The 20,543-nt window shown below is 52.9% G+C and overlaps 1 protein-coding gene across 1 annotated transcript in view; it reads right to left on the bottom strand.

The window, feature by feature from the left end:
* Positions 1 to 20,543, bottom strand: part of MAP4 (microtubule associated protein 4) — a 155,696-nt gene that overhangs the window by 86,868 nt on the left and 48,285 nt on the right. The window contains 2 exon segments of the mRNA XM_030971476.1: positions 6,238 to 6,303; positions 14,683 to 14,933. Of these exon segments, the coding sequence (XP_030827336.1) occupies positions 6,238 to 6,303; positions 14,683 to 14,923 (307 nt within the window). The 5' untranslated portion in view covers positions 14,924 to 14,933.

Consider the following 20,543-nt stretch of genomic DNA (forward strand, 5'->3'; position numbering starts at 1 on the left):
GGCTGGCTGTTTCCTTTCATACTCCCAGTTATGGCAAGGGCTGGGACCCCAAAATGCACCCCTCAGACCCCAGTCTCATATTATTTATTCTCTACTTGTAGGGCACAAGAGTTAAGCCCACTTAAGGCAAAAGGTGAGAAAGCACAATTGAGGAGCCAAGTTGAAGTGATGCTGCCTTGCTTCAAAATCACATTAAAAAAAAAAAAAAATGAAAATGTCTTTGAAAAGAAAGCCAAGAAGGCAAGAATCTCCTTTTATGGCCACAGACACCAAAAACCCAAAGGAAAGCACAACAGGAAGGACTCACAGGTTGGAGCTGATCTCAGGTCTTTCCCAGCTTGAATGATGCTGTGAAATTCATGGGTGGCAAGGAAGAGCCCAGATTGGGGCTCCAGGGCCTGGAGTGTCCCAGGAACAACAACTGTGCACCAGGGAGGAGAAAGCCCGGGCTCATGGCCCCACAGGGATGGCAGCTCCTCAGGAGGCCTCAGGGGGGGCACAGAGGGCTAACCTGGCACCAGAGTGGGCAGCACAGTGCCAGGTCCTGCCTCAGTGCAGGGGCCAGGCTGGGACTCAGCGCTGGCACCGCCACCCAGCCAGGGCCACGTGAGGTCCCACTGGGGACAAACAGCAAAGCAAGGCTGCCTTGCCTGGGGGAGATACCCAAAGCTGCTCTGCTGGCCCTGGCACAGCCCTGGCAGTGCCCATTCCACCCAAAGCCTGCCTGCAGCAGGGCAGGGCCACAGGGGTGCCAGGGGCAGCTGCCAGGCACTCCCCTCACAACAAGGAAATGCCATTTTTAGCCCAGTGAAGCTCTTAGCTCTTGTTTTGGGCAGTTCAGCCTCAGGCTGCATTTGGGTTCAACTGAATCCCTTCCATCAGGTGTTGCAGGCCAAGCACCCTGAGCAGGATTCTCCTCACCCAAAACAGCCCCTCGCCTCCCAAAGCCAGGCTGAGCCTGCCTCAGGTTAAACACTGATTTATTTCCCTCTCTAATTATCTCCTCCTTTCATGCTTTGTTTCATCTACTGATGGAAAAATGAGCACTTTTGTCTTTGGAAAGCTTTGCACCTCTGTGGGGCAGTGGGAATGCCACTGGACAGGCTCCTGGAGGTCCGGTTTAGGTTAAACCCGGCCTGTTCCTTCTGGTGCTGCTGGAAATTGTCAGCATTATTTCAGCACAGTATCACAACTCAGTGCTTTTGTTCCCCCCAGTTTTAGCAGGGACAGATTATTTCTCATGGCAGGTCAAATTCCATCCAGGGATTCATTCCCCACAGGAAGCCAGAGGTGTGAAGTTAAAAAAAAAGCAATTTCCTTCCTTATTTCTGGGGTTTTTTGGGAAGGAGTGTGACACCAAAGCCACTCCATAAGGCAGGAATTTGGGGCTGGCTGCTTTCCTTCATACTCCCAGTTATGGCAAGGGCTGGGACCCCAAAATGCAGCCCTCAGACACCAGAGCTGATCCACCTGCACCTCAGGACACTTGGTTTTCCCTGCTCTGTTTCTCAAGCCTACAGAGTGCTCAACTGATGTGAACCCACCCAAGAAAACAACATTGTTCCAGACCAGAACCTCGTGTGAGAGGGTTCCAAAGCAGCAAGGAGCAAGGCAGGTACTCTAAAAGGCTGTGGTGAGTGTGGGGAGAAGGGAAGGGAGCTGCAGTCATGGTGGACCCATCCACTATGGAAGCACAACTGGAAATTTCAAACCTTCTCTTATCCAGCACCATGAAAACAGAGACAAATCAAATTTAAAGGTGATCAAACCAAAAAATGGAGCTGTGGTGGTGATTTCAAACCAGAGGCACAGTGCAGTTCCAAAGCAGGGTGCACTTTTGTGCTTACACAGACAGAGGAAGGTTTCAACAAGCACTGCAGAGCACAGGGAGGAGGAGCAGGATGGAGCCACCCTTTGGTTCTTCTACAGCCAAGTCCAAGGAGGTAAAGCAAGAGCTCTGTAAAATGCTGCAGATTTTAGAAGTGTAATGGCAGGTAGAAAAGGACACTGGCCTCGTGTCAGTGGCAGCCCCAGTGTTAGGAGACAGTCTAGGCTTCTAGGAGGAGAAAATAGAAGAGAGGAAAAGAAGTAGGAGAGGGAAAGGGGATGGGGAAGGGGGCAAGAAAGCGCAAGTGATTAGTAAACATCACCATGGAGCAGCACTGCAGCACACCCAACAGCTCACAGGGCAGCCAGGGCATCTGCCAGGGCACACACAGCTCTGCTGCCAGGGGACCTGCAGGGCTGTGCCCTGTCACCTGCAGGGCCTCTCACCTGCAGGGCTGTCCCTTGTCACCTGCAGGGCTGTGCCCTGTCACCTGCAGGGCTCTCACCCTGTCACCTGCAGGGCTGTGCCCTGTCACCTGCAGGGCTGTCCCCTGTCACCTGCAGGGCTCTCACCTGCAGGGCTGTGCCCTGTCACCTGCAGAGCTGTGCCCTGTCACCTGCAGGGCTGTGCCCTGTCACCTGCAGAGCCATCCCCTGTCACCTGCAGGGCTGTCCCCTGTCCCCACACAGGCCCAGGCCAGCAGCAGTGACAGGCCCAGGAGCACAGGTTGCACTTTTGCAGACAGAGTGTTTCTGAGAGCACTGCTGGGGACAGAGGTGGCAGCAGCTGGCTGCAGGCAAAGCCCAGCCAGGGAAGCCCCAGCCTCCAGCAGGGACACTTCCCTAGGGAGCTTCTCACGGGCCAGCAAGAGCATGGACAGCATCTTGGGCAGGAGGCACATCCAGATCAACCATGTCACCATCCCTGATGGACTTCTTTCCAGAAATTTGGTTGGGTTTTATTTTAAATACACATTTCCTTTGAACTCTAGGCAAATATCCTGCAATAAAGAGTTGCAATTTCCAATTACCCATGCATTTTTGGCTCTAAACGTGCTGTTGGTTTGACTAAGCCCTCCCTGAGCCTGGCCTGGTGGAGGTGAGCAGAGAGCTGCCTCCCCCAGCAGGGATCCCAGAGCCCCACTGAACTCCCTGCTCCCAGCCCTGCATCCCTGGCAGTGCTGCTCCAGCCTCTCCATTTCTCCTTTTAAGGAAGAGCAGGACCAGCAGCAGCACTGCAGGGGATGTGCCCAGAGCTCCCCTGTGCAGCTCTGCAGATCCCAAACCCAAACCCCCGGGGCCAGGCAGCCGTGGCCACGTCAGGCTCAGCCCTGCCAAGCCCTGGGCAGGAGCTGCCAGGCTCTCCCTGCCTAAAGCCTGGCCTAAGCACAGCCCTGGGCAGGCTCTGAGCACAGCCCTGCCAAGGGAAAAGAATCCAGCACTGCATGGAGGGTCTGGCCCCGGGCTGGAGGGGTTTGGGTCCCTGCCAGTGCTGCACTGAGGGTGTCTGGCAGTGCCAAGGAGTGCCAGCAGCTCAGGCCTGGCTGATGCCAGCTCTGCAGACACGCCCCAAGGGCTGCACAGGATGCTGCTGTAATAACACAAGGTCAGTCATCACCTTGTTTGATGTGATGAGTGAAGGAACCATCCAGCAGTGCCTCCTGAGCTCCAGCCCAGAGAGAGCCACGTTTGGATGTGCAAACAGCTGAACTTCTCCTTGGAGTGCTCCAGGATCAACTGAAACCCAGCCCTGCTTTTCAAAGCACAGCTTTGGACACTGCTTTTGAACCTGCAGTTTTGAACACTGGGTTTTAACCTGCAGTTTTTTAACCTGTAGTTTTGAATACTGGTTTTGAACCTGCAGTTTTGAACACTGCTTTTGAACCTGCAGTTTTAAGCACTGGTTTTGAACCTGCAGTTTTAAGCACTGGTTTTGAACCTGCAGTTTTGAACACTGGTTTTGAACCTGCAGTTTTGAACACTGGTTTTGAACCTGCAGTTTTGGACACTGGTTTTGAACCTGCAGTTTTGAGCACTGCTTTTGAACCTGCAGTTTTGAGCACTGGTTTTGAACCTGCAGTTTTGAACACTGGTTTTGAACCTGCAGTTTTGAGCACTGCTTTTGAACCTGCAGTTTTGAACACTGGTTTTTAACCTGCAGTTTTGAACACTGGTTTTTAACCTGCAGTTTTGAACACTGGTTTTTAACCTGCAGTTTTTTAACCTGTAGTTTTGAATACTGGTTTTTAACCTCTAGTTTTGAGCACTGGTTTTTAACCCTGTAGTTTTGAACACTGGTTTTGAACCTGCAGTTTTGAACACTGGTTTTGAACCTGCAGTTTTGAACACTGGTTTTGAACCTGCAGCTTTGAGCACTCGTTTTTAACCTGCAGTTTTAAGCACTGGTTTTGAACCTGCAGTTTTGAGCACTGGTTTTTAACCCTGTAATTTTGAGCACTGGTTTTTAACCCTGTAATTTTGAGCACTGGTTTTTAACCCTGCAGTTTTGAACACTGGTTTTGAACCTGCAGTTTTGAACACTGGTTTTGAACCTGCAGTTTTGAGCACTGGTTTTGAACCTGCAGCTTTTAGCACTCGTTTTGAACCTGCAGTTTTGAGCACTGGTTTTGAACCTGCAGCTTTGAGCACTGGTTTTTGCAGCAGCTGCTTTGCCTGAGCATCACCTGCCTCAGTGCCCTCCTGGCTGCTCCATTTCTCTGCTCTCATCCCTAAGAATCATTTCAGCTTTCAGACACAGGGAGTGGATCCTGCTGAGAACAAAGCCAGGAGCAGAGGTGGTTTAGAGCCAGGGATCAGCTTTGGGCAGCAGCACCTCTGCAGTGTGGGACAGGCCCTGCCCAAGGCCATCCCAAGAGCAGCAGATGAGCCCTGCATACCCTGTGGAAATTCAGCATTTTTGCCTTCTCTCCCATGCAGAACCAGGACATGGAAAGCATTCCACAAGGAAGGGGGCAGGGAAAGAGGCCATGAAGGAATTGTGTCATGTACATCTCCTGTTACTCTGGCAAACCCAATTAACTTGATGGCCACAGCTCCTCATCCTGACACCCTGCTCTGCCACTTTGATGTCACTTTTAGACACACTTGAACGAGAGAAGAAAAAAAATCAACTCTACCCCACAAAGAGGGAACATATTAATAAATTAAAAAGCTCCAGACACATAAAAGTATCTTTGATCAAAGTTGTTAACATTTAGTGTGAAGAGTTAAACCTCCACAAAGCAAGAGTGAGGCAAATAACAAAGGATTTTTAAACACAAGCCAGAAGCTCAATACAAAAATCCTGAAGCCTTTAATTATTCAGACCATAAATCTGATTGCATTTCTACCTCCTTTAGTTAGACGTATTAAATAAGAGGAAGGAAATATCCTTAGGATGGTTCAGAAGTGTTCTTAATTTCAGTTTATACTGAATTATAGAAGATGCACAACTTCCTTTTGACCAGATTTCCAATGGCAAATGAAGCACAAAGATCAATGTTTCTATTCCCATCCTCATAAGGACATGAAACTCACTGACACTAAACCAAACCCTAAAATCCTACAGAGAATTATAGCAAAGAGGTGCTTTAATTCACCCCCATCTCCCAGATGTTCATCATCATTTCCTGAGCTGGTTTTTACCTTGGGGCTGCTCCTCTGGATTAGGGACAACACTGGGAGCACCCAGGCAGCCTCAGCAAAGATCTGGAGCTGGGATCATCCAGGGGGACCAAGGGAAGTCCTCACCCAGGGCAGGCTGACAGCTGACTCTGGAATATTCCATGCCCACAGCCCTTGTGACAGATGGGCTGGAGTTTGGGGAACCCCAATTCCCAGGCACAGAGGCTCAAGGGGAAGGGGAGCAGAGCTCACAACTGACTGGGACTAAAACAGGACCAAGCTCAGCACCTCAGCCCGGCTGGAAAGGTTTTGAAAAATTCTTTTCCAGGTCCTGCACAAGTCTGAAATATTCATCCAGTTCCATCACAAGCTTCTGGCAGTCAGAAGTACCCTGATGCCATGGAAAATGTCCCAAAGTGTCACCTGTGCCACTGCTGGAGCAGGTGTGGGGACACATCCATGGGGTGGAGGACACAGCTGGGTCAGGGCAGAGAATAAAAACTGCTCCAAAGGATGGGGGATGTGGGAAAACACCACAGTGGGTCACAGGGGCAGTCACAGGACAGGGGACAGGTCACCTGTGGGTGTTATGGACTCTCCAAAGCCATTTCTATCACTGCCCATGGAGAGAGAACAGCACATCTCCAGAACCAGGTTTTGCCCAAAGAAACCCTTTAAACCCCAAAGAAGCTGAAGCTCTGCTTTGCTGCCCATTCCCTGGCAGCTCTTGAAAGCCAAGGGCAGCCCCCTGGGAGCAGAGAGGAGGGCAGAGCAGAGGGGTGGTACCTGTGCGATGGTCCTGCAGCCCGTGGTCACCGTTCTCCACCACCATGGGCCCCGAGGCTGAGGAATCTGCAAGGGATCAACACAGGGGTTAAACTGCATGGATTCATCCCAATCAGACCTTGACAGCAGCTCTGTGACACTGCAGAATCACTGAGGCTGGAAAAGAGCTCCAAGATGCAGCCCAAGCATTGATGGATCCCCCGCTTATCACCCGGTGGGGATCCCAAAACCAACAGAAGAAATTATCAATTCCAGCCCTGAGCACCTTCACAGAACCCCAGGGTCACTGAGGCTGGAAAAGCCCTCTGGGATCATCACAGCCAGTCTGATCCCCTCCTTGCCCCCAGCACTGAGTGCCACCTCCAGGAATTCCTGGGACACCTCCAGGGATGGGCACTCCAAAGCTCCCTGGGCAGTCCGAAGGCCTGAACACCCTTTCCATGGGGAAATTCCTCCTGAAACACCAAATATTGCAAAAGCAGGGATCAGGGGAGGTTTAGAGGAGGGTGGGCAGGGTGGAAGATCACCAATTCCAAAACCCAGCACAGAAAATCCTTCTCACTGTGACATTGAATCCATCTTGTTCTGACACTGACAGCCAAAATCTGAACCAGCACCAGGATTTACAGCCTGAACTTGGGAAACCTGGCAGCAGTGGACAAGGGGAACAGTTGGAAGCTGCAGGAGGGTCCATTTAGATTATTTAAAAGAAGAAGTTTTATCAGTGAGGGTGGGAGGCCCTGGCACAGGTGCCCAGAGCAGCTGGGGCTGCCCCTGGATCCCTGGCAGTGCCCAAGGCCAGGCTGGACAGGGCTTGGAGCACCTGGGGCAGTGGGAGGTGTCCCTGGGACAGGGGAAGGTGTCCCTGCCATGGCAGGGGTGGCACTGGATGGCCTTTAAGGCTCCCTCCACCCCAAACCAATCTGGATTCCGTGACTTTATGACCCTGAGCAGTTTTAGGGAAGCAGAACAAGCAGCACCAGCTCCTTCCTGGGCCCTCAGCTCTGCTGACAGTGAGGAAATGCTCATTTGATGAATAATAAAGGTTTCTCCCAAAGAGACACACGCTCAGTCACCTGGAGCTGCTGCTGGCCCCTCCTGAGCCCCAGCTTTATAACAGAGCCACGTTCCCAGAGCCCTTCAGACACAGCAGGGCTGAATCCAGCCCTCAGCAAAGCAAAAGGAAAAGCATTTCCAGCTCCATCCGTGGTGTTCTGCAAGAATTCCCCTGCAGGTGCCAGTTTATGGCAAAGCACAAGCTCCCTGCTCCTGGAGGAGCTGGGGACAGCACAGGGATCCCTGGAGCTGCTCCCCAGCTGTGCAAGGGCTGCTGGGCACTGCGACAGGGGATGGCCTGAAACAGAAACTGGGGGAGGTCCTGGCAGGGCCTGGATCCCCTGAAATCAGGGCCAGTGTGGTTTAAACATCAGAGTCAGAGCTGCCCAAAGCACAGCAGGAGTGTCAGGGTCCTGCAGTGAGATCCCTGGGGAATCCATGGAATTCCCTGCAGGAGCTGCTGAACCCCCTGGAGCTCAGCCCAGCTGCAGGAGCCACACATTTCATAAATTCTGCAGAATCATGGAACCTCCTGAGAGGGAAGGAAGCCACAAGGACCATCCCAGTCCAGCCCCTGGCCCTGCACAGCAGAGCCCCAAGATTCCCTCCACGATCACATCCTGCTTTCCTTTCTCTCAGAGCTGCTCCTTGCACCCTGCACAGGCAGCTGAGCTGCTGGGACGTTCCATAGCCTGGAGGAATTGAATTTCCCCGTGGAAAGGGAGCTCAGGCCTTGGCAGGGGCTGCCCAGGGAGGTTGGGAGTGCCCATCCCTGCAGGTGTCCCAGCAACACCTGGATGTGGCACTGGGTGCTCTGGGCTGGGGACGAGGTGGGCATGGGCACAGCTGGCACTCCATGGGCTGGGAGGGCTTTGCCAGCCTCAGTGACTCTGATGCCACCACGATTATTAATGCATTAGACCCCTCCAAAGCAGGGTCCCAGAGGAGCAGAAGGATCAGAAGTGCCATGGCTCTCCTTGGGAAGGACACAGAGCAGGTAAAATGGTTCCCTTTACAGTTTTAGCTTTTTGGGAAGACAAGCTTCCAGTAAAATCAGGTCAAATCCCACCAATCCAGCCAGCAGGAGTGGTTGTTATTTTGAAGTCTCTGAAGGTCAGTGCCTTTGGAGCAAATCAATCTGAGTTTGGTTTGCTGAAGCCCCAGTGTGAAAGCACTCAGCAACCTGCCCAGGGCCAGGGCTCCTCCCCTCATATCCTAAATTGCATAAACCCAAAACCATGTCAAGATGTTGTAACTACCTAATCCTCAGCAGAATCACAAGATAGTATTTGCATCTGGCTCGTGGATCAAAGGATTGTTTTTATATAAACAAATTTCAGGCAGCGCTGGCTAAAGAGATAATCTGGAGCAAATGGGCAGTGCCAGCAGCAGCCCCTAATCCCAGGGGAGCCCAGGGGACACAACCAGGGCCAGCACGTCCCCAGCAGCACCTGCAGCCTGCTCCAGGCTCACCTGAGGGCACACAGGGCTCTGGGGTCAGTCAGGAGTGCCCATCCAGGTTTTGTCACAGCTGGCAAACGCTGACACTGAGAGGAAAATGTGAGTGGAAACACTGAGGGACAAAGTGTAGCCCAGCTGGCGACTGTGAACAAGGAATGTCATCTGCTTCCATTCATTCCTTTAAATGTTCTGCCTCAAAATCACCTGCAGAGCTGCCCCAGCCTGGGGCCAACAGCACAGGGAGCTGGAGCCAGGCTGGGAGAGCTGGGAATGTTCCCCTGGAGAGGAGAAGCTCCAGGGAGAGCTCAGAGCCCTGGCAGGGCCTGGAGGGGCTCCAGGAGAGCTGGAGAGGGACTGGGGACAAGGGATGGAGGGACAGGACACAGGGAATGGCTCCCAGTGCCAGAGGGCAGGGATGGATGGGAGATTGGGAATTGGGAATTCCTGACTGGGAGGGTGGGGAGGCCCTGGCACAGGGTGCCCAGATGTGGTGGGCATCACTTCTGTGACGTAAAACCAGCACATCAGAGCAGCTGTGGCTGCCCCTGGATCCCTGGCAGTGCCCCAGGCCAGGCTGGAGCAGCCTGGGACAGGGGGAGGTGTCCCTGCCATGGCAGGGGTGGATTGGGATGGGATTTCAGGTCCCTTCCAGCCCAAACCAGTCTGGGGTTCTGTGATGTAACAAGGAGGGGGCAGGAATGGGGCTGGACAGACTCTGAGAGGGAAAAGGTTTAATGTCTCATCTGAGCCAAAACTGCAAATATCATCGTGTGCTGATTTATCTTTGATCCCTGTGGAACTCTGGGCTGTGGGGAACATTCTCCACCTCCCCTTTCATACGTGACCAAGTGTCTGAATCCCTTTGGCTGAAGCAAATCCTGCTGCAAGAAGGACACCTATTCCCCGTGTGGGAAGGGAGGGAAAAGCCAAAGGAGCCGAGGTCTGGCCCGGGGTTTCAGCTCTGCAGCCGTGGGACAGAGGGCAGCAGGGCCAGCAGAGCCACCTCGTGGTGACACCTCTGTCCCAGAGCCACTGCTGGCACTGATTCCATCACACCAAGCCCATCCCTCCTGGCAGGCAGGGACTGAGTCCTGCAGGGTTCAGCCCCATGGGAATGAGGCCCAGGGACCCCCCAGCCCCTGGGGAGGGGAGTGCAGGGCAATGAACCCCGGGCTCAAGGACAGCTTAATACATGAAATAAAGGAAAATAATAGAATTATAATAGTGAAAAGAGAGAGGGGAATTGCTCAGCCTGGAGAAAAGGGAGCTCAGGGGGGACCTTGTGGCTCTGCACAGCTCCTGCCAGGAGGGGACGGCTGGGGGGGTTTGGGATCTTATCCCAGGGAACAGGGACAGGAGCAGAGGGAATGGGGCCGGGGAGTTCAGGTTGGAAACTGGGAAAATTCCTTCCTGGGAAGGGCTGTCCAGATGTGGCACAGCTGCCCAGGGCATGGTGGAGACCCCATCCCTGCAGGGATTTAAATCCCTGTGGATGTGGCACTTGGGGACACAGTCAGGGGTGGCCTTGGCAGTGCTGGGGATGGTTGGGCTCCACGGTCTCTGAGGGCTTTTCCCACCTCAGCAATTCCCTGATTCAGTGGGTAAAAGCCAAGAGGAAGCAGTGGTGCCCAGTGCCCCGGGTCAGCAGGCCCTGGGCAATGGCCAGCCTGTCCCAGCAGCGACTGGCAGCTCCTGGCCACCTCTCCCAGTTCATACTGGGCAGGGTGTCCTGTACTGTGGGACATCCCTCTGGCCAGGTGGGATCAGCTCTCCTGGCCATGCCCCCCACCCTCCCGGCACCTGCTCCCTGGCTGAGCCTGGCAAAGCAAAACCTCCCTGAGCCAGAGTGGGCAGGGCTCAGGGACAGCCAAACCACGCAGGCGTTATCAGCACCATTCCCACAGCCACCTCCAAACACAGCACTGCCCCAGCCAGGGGGAAAATCAACTCCAGCCCAGCCCAGATCAGGACAATCCCCTCCAAAGAACCCTGTGTTCAAGGTTAAAGCTCACCAAGGAGTCTGTGAGCAGTGCAAGGATGCAGAACACAGGGACTGAGCACGAGGCCACGTCCCAGCACAGAGCATAGGGCTGCCCTTTGGTCTGTGCTCAGTTCCTCACCAGAAACCATCACTGCAGAGACAATCCTGCTCCTCACCTCACCTGAAACTCCCCAGGAGCTCTGCTGCAACTCATGAAACCCCCCCAGTGTTTTCCTTTCCTTGGAATGTGCTCCCACCTGAACTCCCTTCCTTCCCCCCACCACATCAGCACCTCAATGAAACTGCTGCTGCAGCCTCCAGGACTTTCCTGGGAGCTCCAGAGGATCCTGAGAGCCTTGGAATTGCCAAGGAAAGCAGGCAGCACACAGCCCTTGCTGTTATGTAAGACCCACAAGGTCATAACTGGATTATCCCAGAATTTGCCAAATCACCACGTCCAGCCAGGTGTGAGGAAGAGTAAACCCATTTCTCCCTGGTATTTTAGGAGTTAACATTATTAAAGCTCTGTTCTAGGACAGATTTTTAGGTGACCAAATGACTGCTCATCACAGGTCCCTGCTGTTCTCCACCCCTCTGTACTCACCTAGCCCAGGCTGGGGCCCAGCTCAACATCAAACTCTCCTAATCTGGCTCCTGGGTTTAGGGAAAAAAGTGAAAGAAAACCCTGGAGCAGAGCTGGAGCAGCTAAAGCCTGACAGGATGGAGGATTAAACCTCTTCTGACTGGGGAAAGACAATCTGAGGAGCACAGACCGTGATGTCAGAACACATTTGTGCCTTTTAACATAAATAAATGAACAAGTGCAGGCTGCAGAGCCTGAGCTCCTCAGGCTGCTCCTCTCCCTCAGGAAAGCCAGGCTGTCTGGAGCCAGGGACGTGGAACTCTCTCTGCCATTCCCCAAAAACTTGGGGTCACACTCAAACATGGCACTGCAACACCAAGACCCCCTCAGGACCCTGTAAACCTCACCCAGAGCTCATTTATTCTGGAGCCTCAATAAATGAAGCTCATTCACTTCACTATCTTTTTAAACTGTTACAAATCTTAAATAAATTTAATAGAAGAAACAGCTATCTGTTTTTCCCTGGATATCACACACTTCTATTCCAACTCCACCCCCACAATCCCAGTTCTATCATCCCATTTTGGGAGCTTTCTCCACAGCCTCAGGTCAATGCAGTGTTCTCCTGAGGGTTTGTGCCCTTCAACACAGAAAATCTAAAATTCTCAGCAGCCAGGGCTCCACCAGGTACCCTCAGCACTTCAGGGAAAAACAGATATGACAAATGAAGACATTCCAGGACCAAATCCTGAGCCTGGCCTGTGGTAACTGACTCTGCTTTAGGCTTCAGTCCTTCCCTTCTGGCCCAGGGTGGGAAAGCTGAACAGCTCCACTCAACAACTCCTCCATCTCCTCACCAGGGTCTCGTCTGCATCTTGCCAGAGGTTTAGATCATGCTCCTGACTGCTCTCCAGCTCTCCCAAAAAAGGGAAAAACCAATCTCCAAAGCAAGAGTAAGAAACTGCATCCCCCCCTTGCCATGGAGGAGGAAATGAGTTCTGCTCAAGCAGCCCCAGGATGGGCTGCAGAGAGGGGAGAGGAGGGGCTGGAAAAGCCAGGAGAGCCCAGAATTCCTGAATTCCTGAGGCTGGAAAAGCCTTCCCAGCCCACTGAGGCCCAGCTGTGCCCATTGCCCACCCTGTCCCAGCCCAGAGCTCTGAGTGTCACCTCCAGGGCTCCTGGGACACCTCCAGGGATGGGCACTCCCAACCTCCCTGGGCAGCCCCTGCCAATATTTAATAACCCCTTCCATGAAGGAATCCCTCCTGAAATTCTGCTTCTTCCTCCCCAGTATTTGTGCCTGAGCTCTCACAGAGTTTTAATTACTGAGCAAAGCCAAAAGGCCTTGTTACCCCCAGCCCAAGGCCTGGAGTTATTGGAATAATGAGCTGTTGGGATAGTGATGCCCTAAAAAATAGAAAGCTAAACCCCAAGGTATCAATAGCAATGTCAAGGGATACACAGCTGGCAGGACACACTTAAGGGCCTTGTATTTTACACCAATATTGTGTAATGATTTCAGCACTGAGAAATCCTGGTGCTGAGATGGTTCAGGATCTGCAGCTTCTACAACAAAGGATTGCTTTAAAATACCCTCAAATCATACACAAGGTGTAAACAAGTCCTCATGTTGCTCTGCTTCTGCAATGCTATAATAGAAATGAAATAAATAATACACATCTGAACTGCCCAAATTCCAAGTTTTATAATAATCCCTTTGCCCATCCCTCCTGCTCCTTTGGTGCCATTGAATAACTGTGTCAGCATGGAAAATTCAAGGTTACATTTTCTGTATTACAAGGCACCCAGTGCACTTCTAATCAAAGCAAATAAATGCCCTGAACAGAGCAGAATTCCCCATGCTGTGGTTCTGGAGGTTCTGTTTATTCTGAGGGATCACATCCCACCTTCCTCAACACTGATGAGCAGCAGCATTAAAGCAAAAAAAGAAAACTTCTTCCAAAGGAAGTCATCAGGTTACCAAAGGTTTTCCTCTTCTACACAGCACAGATCAAGGCCACAAAACAAATAAAATCATCAAGGCACTGCTGGTCCCAGTGACAATTCCCACTTGGGCAGGGAGGGAACAGCACACAAGCAAAGGAGCAATAATTTAAATTGTTCACTGGGAAAGAAACCCATTGCATGACCCCAAATCTCACTCTTTTCCCTTTTACACAGGGAAGCATCTGTTTAAAACTCTCATTTTCCTACAGAATTTCTGATAAAGCTCTGAACACAAATGAATTGGTGATGTTCCACCTCAAACTCCTGGGGCAGTTCTGGGGTCCCCAGGCCCAGGACAGACCCTGAGGGGCTGGAGTGTGTCCAGGGCAGGGAACAGAGCTGGGAAGGGGCTGGAGAATCCCTGAGGGAGCTGGGAAGGGGCTGGAGAATCCCTGAGGGAGCTGGGAAGGGGCTGGAGAATCCCTGAGGGAGCTGGGAAGGGGCTGGAGAATCCCTCGAGGAGCTGGGAAGGGGCTCAGCCTGGAGCAAAGGGGCTCAGGGGCCCTTGTGGCTCTGCACAGCTCCTGCCAGGAGGGCACAGCCGGGGACAGCCGGGCTCTGCTGCCAGGAACAGGGACAGGAGGAGAGGGAACGGCCCCAAGGGCAGGTTCAGGTGGAAATTGGGAATGTTCCTCCTGGACAGGTTCTCCAGCCCTGGCACAGCTGCCCAGAGCAGTGGTGGAGTCCCCATTGCTGGAGGGATGTGACATCCACGTGGATGTGGCACTGGGGACATGGTCAGGGGTGGCCTTGGCAGTGCTGGGTTTGATCATCTCCAGGATCTTTTCCAACCTTAATGACTCCATGATTCTAAATATCAGCTGGGCTGGAAAGTGCTCAGCAGCAGCAGCAGAGGCAGCAGCAGGTTTTGTACCATGCACACAACCATCACAGCCAAAGAAATCCAAGTAAATAAAGCCTTGGGTCAGAACCGTGGGATTCAGCTGTGAAACATTTGGGAGATGATGAACATTCCCATCTTCCAGTTCATCATCCACCTCTCCTGCCTGGCTCTGCCATCCCCCAGAGTGGTGGCACCTTGCACAGCTCTGCTGGTTGTTGAGCATGGCACCTCAGAGTTTGGTCAGTGCGTCCTCTGAGAGCCCCAAAAGCACCAACCCCAAACATGAGTGTAAAGCACAGCCTCTCCCTAAATGGGGTGGCTCAGCAGGGAGAGGCTGTTCCACAGGGCAAAAAGCAACAAACAGGGCTTGACCTCGGTCTTGGCTTTTGCAATAAGCTTTTTGCTGTCAGACTGAGGCCAGCAGCAGAGCAGGTGCTGTCCCAGCAGCGTCCCAGCGAGCACAGATGTTCCAGCTGTGCCAGTGGCAGTTTTGGGGACGCTTGGCACACTTACGTTCCACGGCAATTCCGTCCACGTGGCCTTTGCTTTTGGGCTCCTGGCTGCCAGGCCTGGCCTGCTCCTCATCATCCAGCAGGGGCACGTAGTCTGTCTTGTCCACAGTCTCCCCCACCACGTCATCAAACTTCTCAGCCTCCAGAGTGGCGATGAAGTCTCTCTTCACCTCCTCCTCCACGTCAGGGGGCGGCTCCGTCAGAGCATCGGCCAGGCTCAGGGAGTGGTCCAGGTCAGCCATGCCTGAGCACCTGCAAGCCAGCCAGGGAGACAGAGAGAGAGAGAGCTCCATCAGACACCTCTGCCCACTGCATGTCCCCTGTGCCTGCACACCAAACCTTTGTGCAGTGCTCAGTAATTCCCAGATGTTCCTAAACCCCCATGTCCCCTGTGCCTGGCACACCAAACCTTTGAGCAGTGCTCAGGAACTCCCAGATGCTCCTAAACCCCCCATGTCCCCTGTGCCTGCACACCAAACCTTTGAGCAGTGCTCAGTAATTCCCACATGTTCCTAAACCCCCATGTCCCCTGTGCCTGCACACCAAACCTTTGAGCAGTGCTCAGGAACTCCCAGATGTTCCTAAACCCCCCATGTCCCCTGTGCCTGCACACCAAACCTTTGTGCAGTGCTCAGGAACTCCCAGATGTTCCTAAACCCCCATGTCCCCCAGTGCATGCACAAAAAAACTTTGGATGCAGTGCTAAAGAACTCCATTTCATGGGGTTCTAAACCCCCATGTCCCCTATACACGGTACACCAAACCTATGCCCAGTGCTCAGGAACTCCCATGCTGTTACACTGGCCCCCCCCGTGGATCAGAAATAAATGGGATCATCTAAAGCGGACCATTTCTGGGGTTTTAATGCCACCCCTGAATAAAAGTTAAAAAATGACACCCCTGGCCAGGGCAGCCATGGTGTGACACTGGCCTGCCCCAGATCTGGAGCTAATGCCACCCCAGTTCTGGAGTTAATGCCACCCCAGTTCTGGAGCTAATGCCACCCCAGTTTTGGAGTTAGTGCCACCCCAGTTCTGGAGTTAATGCCACCCCAGTTCTGGAGTTAGTGACACCCCAGTTCTGGAGTTAATGCCACCCCTGAGCAGCACAAATGACGCAAGGGAATTTAGTGCTGGGTTTGACTCCACCCAGCCTCCCCTATAGAGATTAGGATTTTACATAATCTCTGATGTATATACTTCAGTGCTGCTCCTGATCCCTCCCAGAGGGTCCTGCAGCACATCCATGTCCTCAGCAAACCTTGCTAATCCCAGCAAACCCCCTCCAGCCCTGGGATTTGGGAGGGAAAGTGACGCTTTAATAATGTTGGCATGAAAAAAATACAGCAAAGTGCACACGTAGGCATTATATCCACAGCTATGAACTGGAAACAGGAGAAGCAATCACCAGTTATCCCTCCCTGATTTGCATCTCTGTGTTCAATTTATTCCTGGCACCAAGCTGAAAGAATGCACCTGAACTGACTCATGTGCAGCCTTCAGGTTGGCACAACACACACCCATCACCAATCCTTCACTTTCTCACTCTTCAGCCTTTTGAGGTCATCCTTGGCAACAAGAGCCAACAAAAGCTGCTGGAATGCACAGAAAGGCTTTGTCCCCAGTCCTCTCCAGCTCTCCTGGAGATCCTGAAGGGGTTCTGAGCTGCCCCTGCATTTCCCTTGTCCAAGTGAGCATTCCTGCCCCTGCATTTCCCTTGTCCAAGTGAGCATTCCTGCCCCTGCATTTCCCTTGTCCAGGTGAGCATTCCTGCCCCTGCATTTCCCTTGTCCAAGTGAGCATTCCTGCCCCTGCATTTCCCTTGTCCAGGTGAGCATTCCTGCCCCTGCATTTCCCTTGTCCAGGTGAGCATTCCTGCCCCTGCATTTCCCTGGTCCAGGTGAGCATTCCTGCCCCTGCATTTCCCTTGTCCAGGTGAGCATTCCTGCCCCTGCATTTCCCTTGTCCAGGTGAGCATTCCTGCCCCTGCATTTCCCCTTGTCCAGGTGAGCATTCCTGCCCCTGCACTTCCCCTTGTCCAGGTGAGCATTCCTGCCCCTGCATTTCCCTTGTCCAGGTGAGCATTCCTGCCCCTGCATTTCCCTTGTCCAGGTGAGCATTCCTGCCCCTGCATTTCCCTTGTCCAGGTGAGCATTCCCAGCTCCCCCAGCCCAGCTCCAGCCTCTCCTTAGGAACACCAGGAGCTGCTGCCACAGAGCTGCAGCCACAGGGACACAAGGGACACAAGGGACACTTGTTGTGCTGGGTCAGGAGGGGTGACCCAAGCGGCCACTGTGCAGCAGCCCAGGCCTGCTGCCTTCCATGGGGTGGCAGAACACAGATCCTCTTGTTCCCAAAAAACAAAGGATCCTACTCCTTGAACTCCAGGAAATTCTGTGTCAGCACTGCAGGGCCAGCACATACCTACAGGCTCCAGCCTCACATTCCTTGGGAACAATGGGGTCCCACTGCCAGTGGTGTTTCTGTCCTTCCAGGCAAGTCTGTTATGGAAAATAATTCAGTGCAAGCTCTTCTTTTTCGTTCTTTGAACAATGAAAGGTCAGGCTTGCAGGCAGGGCACACTTCAGGCAGCAACAACTGCAGTTCTTGGTGGTTTAGATAAAGGCCCTGAGTCACAGCTTGGAAATCCAGAGGTGAAAAGTTTGGAGCTCTTCACCCCCTGTGCAGGGTCACAGTTGAATGAATTATGGTCAGTAAAAAAAAAAACATATTTAAATGAAAAAGGCTTGTAAAAAAGGTTTCTTTCAGAGTTCCTGACTATTTTAAGACAAACCATCATCCAGATGTGCACACAACTGGCTGCATCACCCTGTAGGGAGCACCAGCCAGGGAAGGCACTTCCAGAAGTTTAATCCCTGCACTGACCAGCCTCCTTCAAGGAACAAATGGGGCTCAGACAGAGCCAATTTTTCAGGCACATCCTCCCTTGTTTTCAACTCCCAAGTGAACTGATGGCTTTAGGTCACTGAGCCTCAATGTGCAGTGATGAACATTTAATCATCATCTTCTGAAAATGTCATTTAGCATCAGAAGGAAAAACAATATTTACATTTCCCAACAAGCTGCATCATGAGCACACAGCGACTGGGGCTGGAAAAGTCCCCTGAGTCCATCCAGCCCAGCCATCCCCCAGCACTGCCAGGGCCACCACCAGCCCTGTCCCCAAGTGCCACCTCCACAGGGATTTTAAATCCCTTCACCCATGGGGACTCCACCATGCCCTGGGCAGCTGGGCCAGGGCTGGGCTGACTTTTTGGGGAAGGAATTTTCCCAATATCCAACCTGAACTCCCCTGGCCCAGCTGGAAGCTGTTTCCCCTTGTCCTGTCCCTGTTCCCTGGATGAGGAGGTGGCTGCACTCCATGGAAGAGCTGCCATAAGATAAATGGGATTTGGGGGCTTGTGGCACTGCCAGTGCTGCTAGTTCAGGTCTGCACAGGAACTGGGACACTGGAGTGATCTACTTTCTGGGGAAAAACAATAATGAGGCTATGCAGCCTGATCAGCAGGACATCTCCTTGGCCATATTTAGCTAAATAGGGAGTGTAGGAAGGATGTATAAAAATAAAGCCGTGTACCTAAGAAAAGCCATTTCAAATACAGCACGGGTGTCCCAGACAGGCAGGAGCACCTGGCACAGACTGCAGGGATCCCTCCTCAGCCCAGGTGGGCTCCAAGGACAGCCACAACCCCTGGGAATTCCTCCTTTTCCCTCTCTGCTGTTACAGCAGCCAAATTCCCACATCCCAGGGCCTGTCTCAGGCAAAAGGAAAACGAGGATATTGCAGGGATTGTGCCCAAGGGTAGAGAGCAAATCCTGGAGCATATCCATGTGTTGAGCAGCTTAGAGAGACAGATGCTCCCCACCCCATTTCCACCCATGTAGAACAGAGCTGCCTGGGAAGCATTAAAGGATCCTCAGCAAGATGCACCTCACTCCCCTGCCTCCTCTGCAAATCACACACTAACAGAGCACAGGGAAGATGAATTCTGGCATGAACCTTGGGGTGAAAGAGAACAACCGAGGAGTGGCAGAGACTTCTGAAGGCAGAGGTTTAAGAATGCACTGAAATTCCTCATGGAAAGGGGGGTCAGGCACTGGAACTGCCCAGGGAGATTTGCAGTGCCCATCCTTGGGGGTGTCCCAGGAACACCTGGAGGTGGCACTCAGAGCTCTGGGCTGGGGACAAGGTGGGCACTGGGCACAGCTGGGCCTCAGTGGGCTGGGAGGGCTTTTCCAGCCTCAGGGATTGTGAATAATTCTTCAGCTTCAGTGAAGATTGTTCAGCTGCCCAGGTCCTCGTGGCTGTTAAATCAGCACAGGGAGTGGAGCAGCCGTGGTGACACCAACCTGACTGCAGGTTTGTACCCAGGACAGCCTCCAAGGACAGCCCAGCCCTCCCCGACAACAGCAAAGGGAGCAGTTTGCTCCAGGGAAAGGTGTGGAAGGAGCAGGAACAGCCCTGCCACAGAGACAGGGCAAGGAGAAGGGGTTTCCTGCAGCCACACATTCCTGGAAACCTTCAAAGCACCCCAAAGCAAATCCATCCTGTTCCTTGAGCTCACACATTATTTTTACACAGGAGGGTTCTTTAGATCTCTCCTGTTCCAGGCACAGCTGATCTGTTACACTCAGGGTTTGCTCCATCTGCTCTTCTCCAGCTCAGAATCTCTGTGTACTTACTCAGTGAGTAACCTGTTTGCAGGGGTAAATAAAATCCATCTCTCCTCAGCTAATCTGCACCACTCAGCAGGGTTATTTTAACCCCTTACCCTCCATCCTGGTGTCTTGTTCCAAAGACTTCCAACCCTTCACTGGATTTTAGTCCCAGCTGCCCCATCCCTGGAAGTGTCCCAGATTGGTTTAGGTTGGGAAGGACCTCAAACCCCACCCAGTGCCATCCCTGCCATGGGCAGGGACACCTTCCTCTGTCCCAGGGTGCTGCCAGCCCTGTCCAGCCTGGCCTTGGGCACTGGAGCATCAAAACCTTCTCAGGGTGTTGAGAACTTCTCTTCAGCAACTTCCTCACGCAGGTTTTACTTCAAGTGAGCCCCTGGAACACCTTCCCAGAGCCACCACCCTACTCACCACCCTCTGGAAAAGGAGGCAAACCAAAGCCTGCATGAGCCACAGCCTGAGCCTCCCATCCAGGGAGGAGCAGAATTTCTTGCCTCAACTTTGTGCCTCCATTTTGCAGCTTCCCTGCCTGCTCTGTTGTGTTCCTGCCTCCAGGCACGCACAGGCTTGGAATTTCAAGTTATGATCAGTCTGACCCAGATTCTGTGCTCTTGTCTGAAGACAGAGAAAGAGGAGAGTTGGCACGGGGATGCTGCCCAAAAACCCAAACCTGACCGCCTGTCAAGTGTCCCAACACAATGACACCCAGTGTGGGACACTGCCTGCCCTCCCTGGCACTCCTGGCACAGGGAATGCTGGCTCAGGTTTTCCCACAGGAGCTCACCCAGGGACCTGGTGATGCCTCGTGAGGCTGCCCTGGAGCAGAGGCTGGACAGAGCTAAAGAATAAAGCAGGGATTTGTTAAAAGCCTCCATGGATGCACCTTGGGCAGCACCAGAGCCCAGCCAGGGCTGCACCCAAGATGAACCAAAATGGCCCCAAAATGCACGAGCGCTCCCGGGGTCTCTCCCTGGGATCAGTTCTGCTCCATTTGCATCTTGCAGTTCATTGTCCCATTCCAGCTTTAGCCCCTGCAGTCCCACCCTGCTTGTTTTTCTCTCTCCAGCCCACGGTGTTTGTGCTCTTGGGCTGAGATTTGGATCATTTGTCCTTGGTGCCCAGCTGGAGCAGGAATTGTTTTGTCTCCCTGCTCTGTGCACAGAGC

Source organism: Camarhynchus parvulus, chromosome 2 (genome assembly GCF_901933205.1).
Source record: "Camarhynchus parvulus chromosome 2, STF_HiC, whole genome shotgun sequence".
In the NCBI taxonomy this organism is placed as follows: Eukaryota; Metazoa; Chordata; class Aves; order Passeriformes; family Thraupidae; genus Camarhynchus; species Camarhynchus parvulus.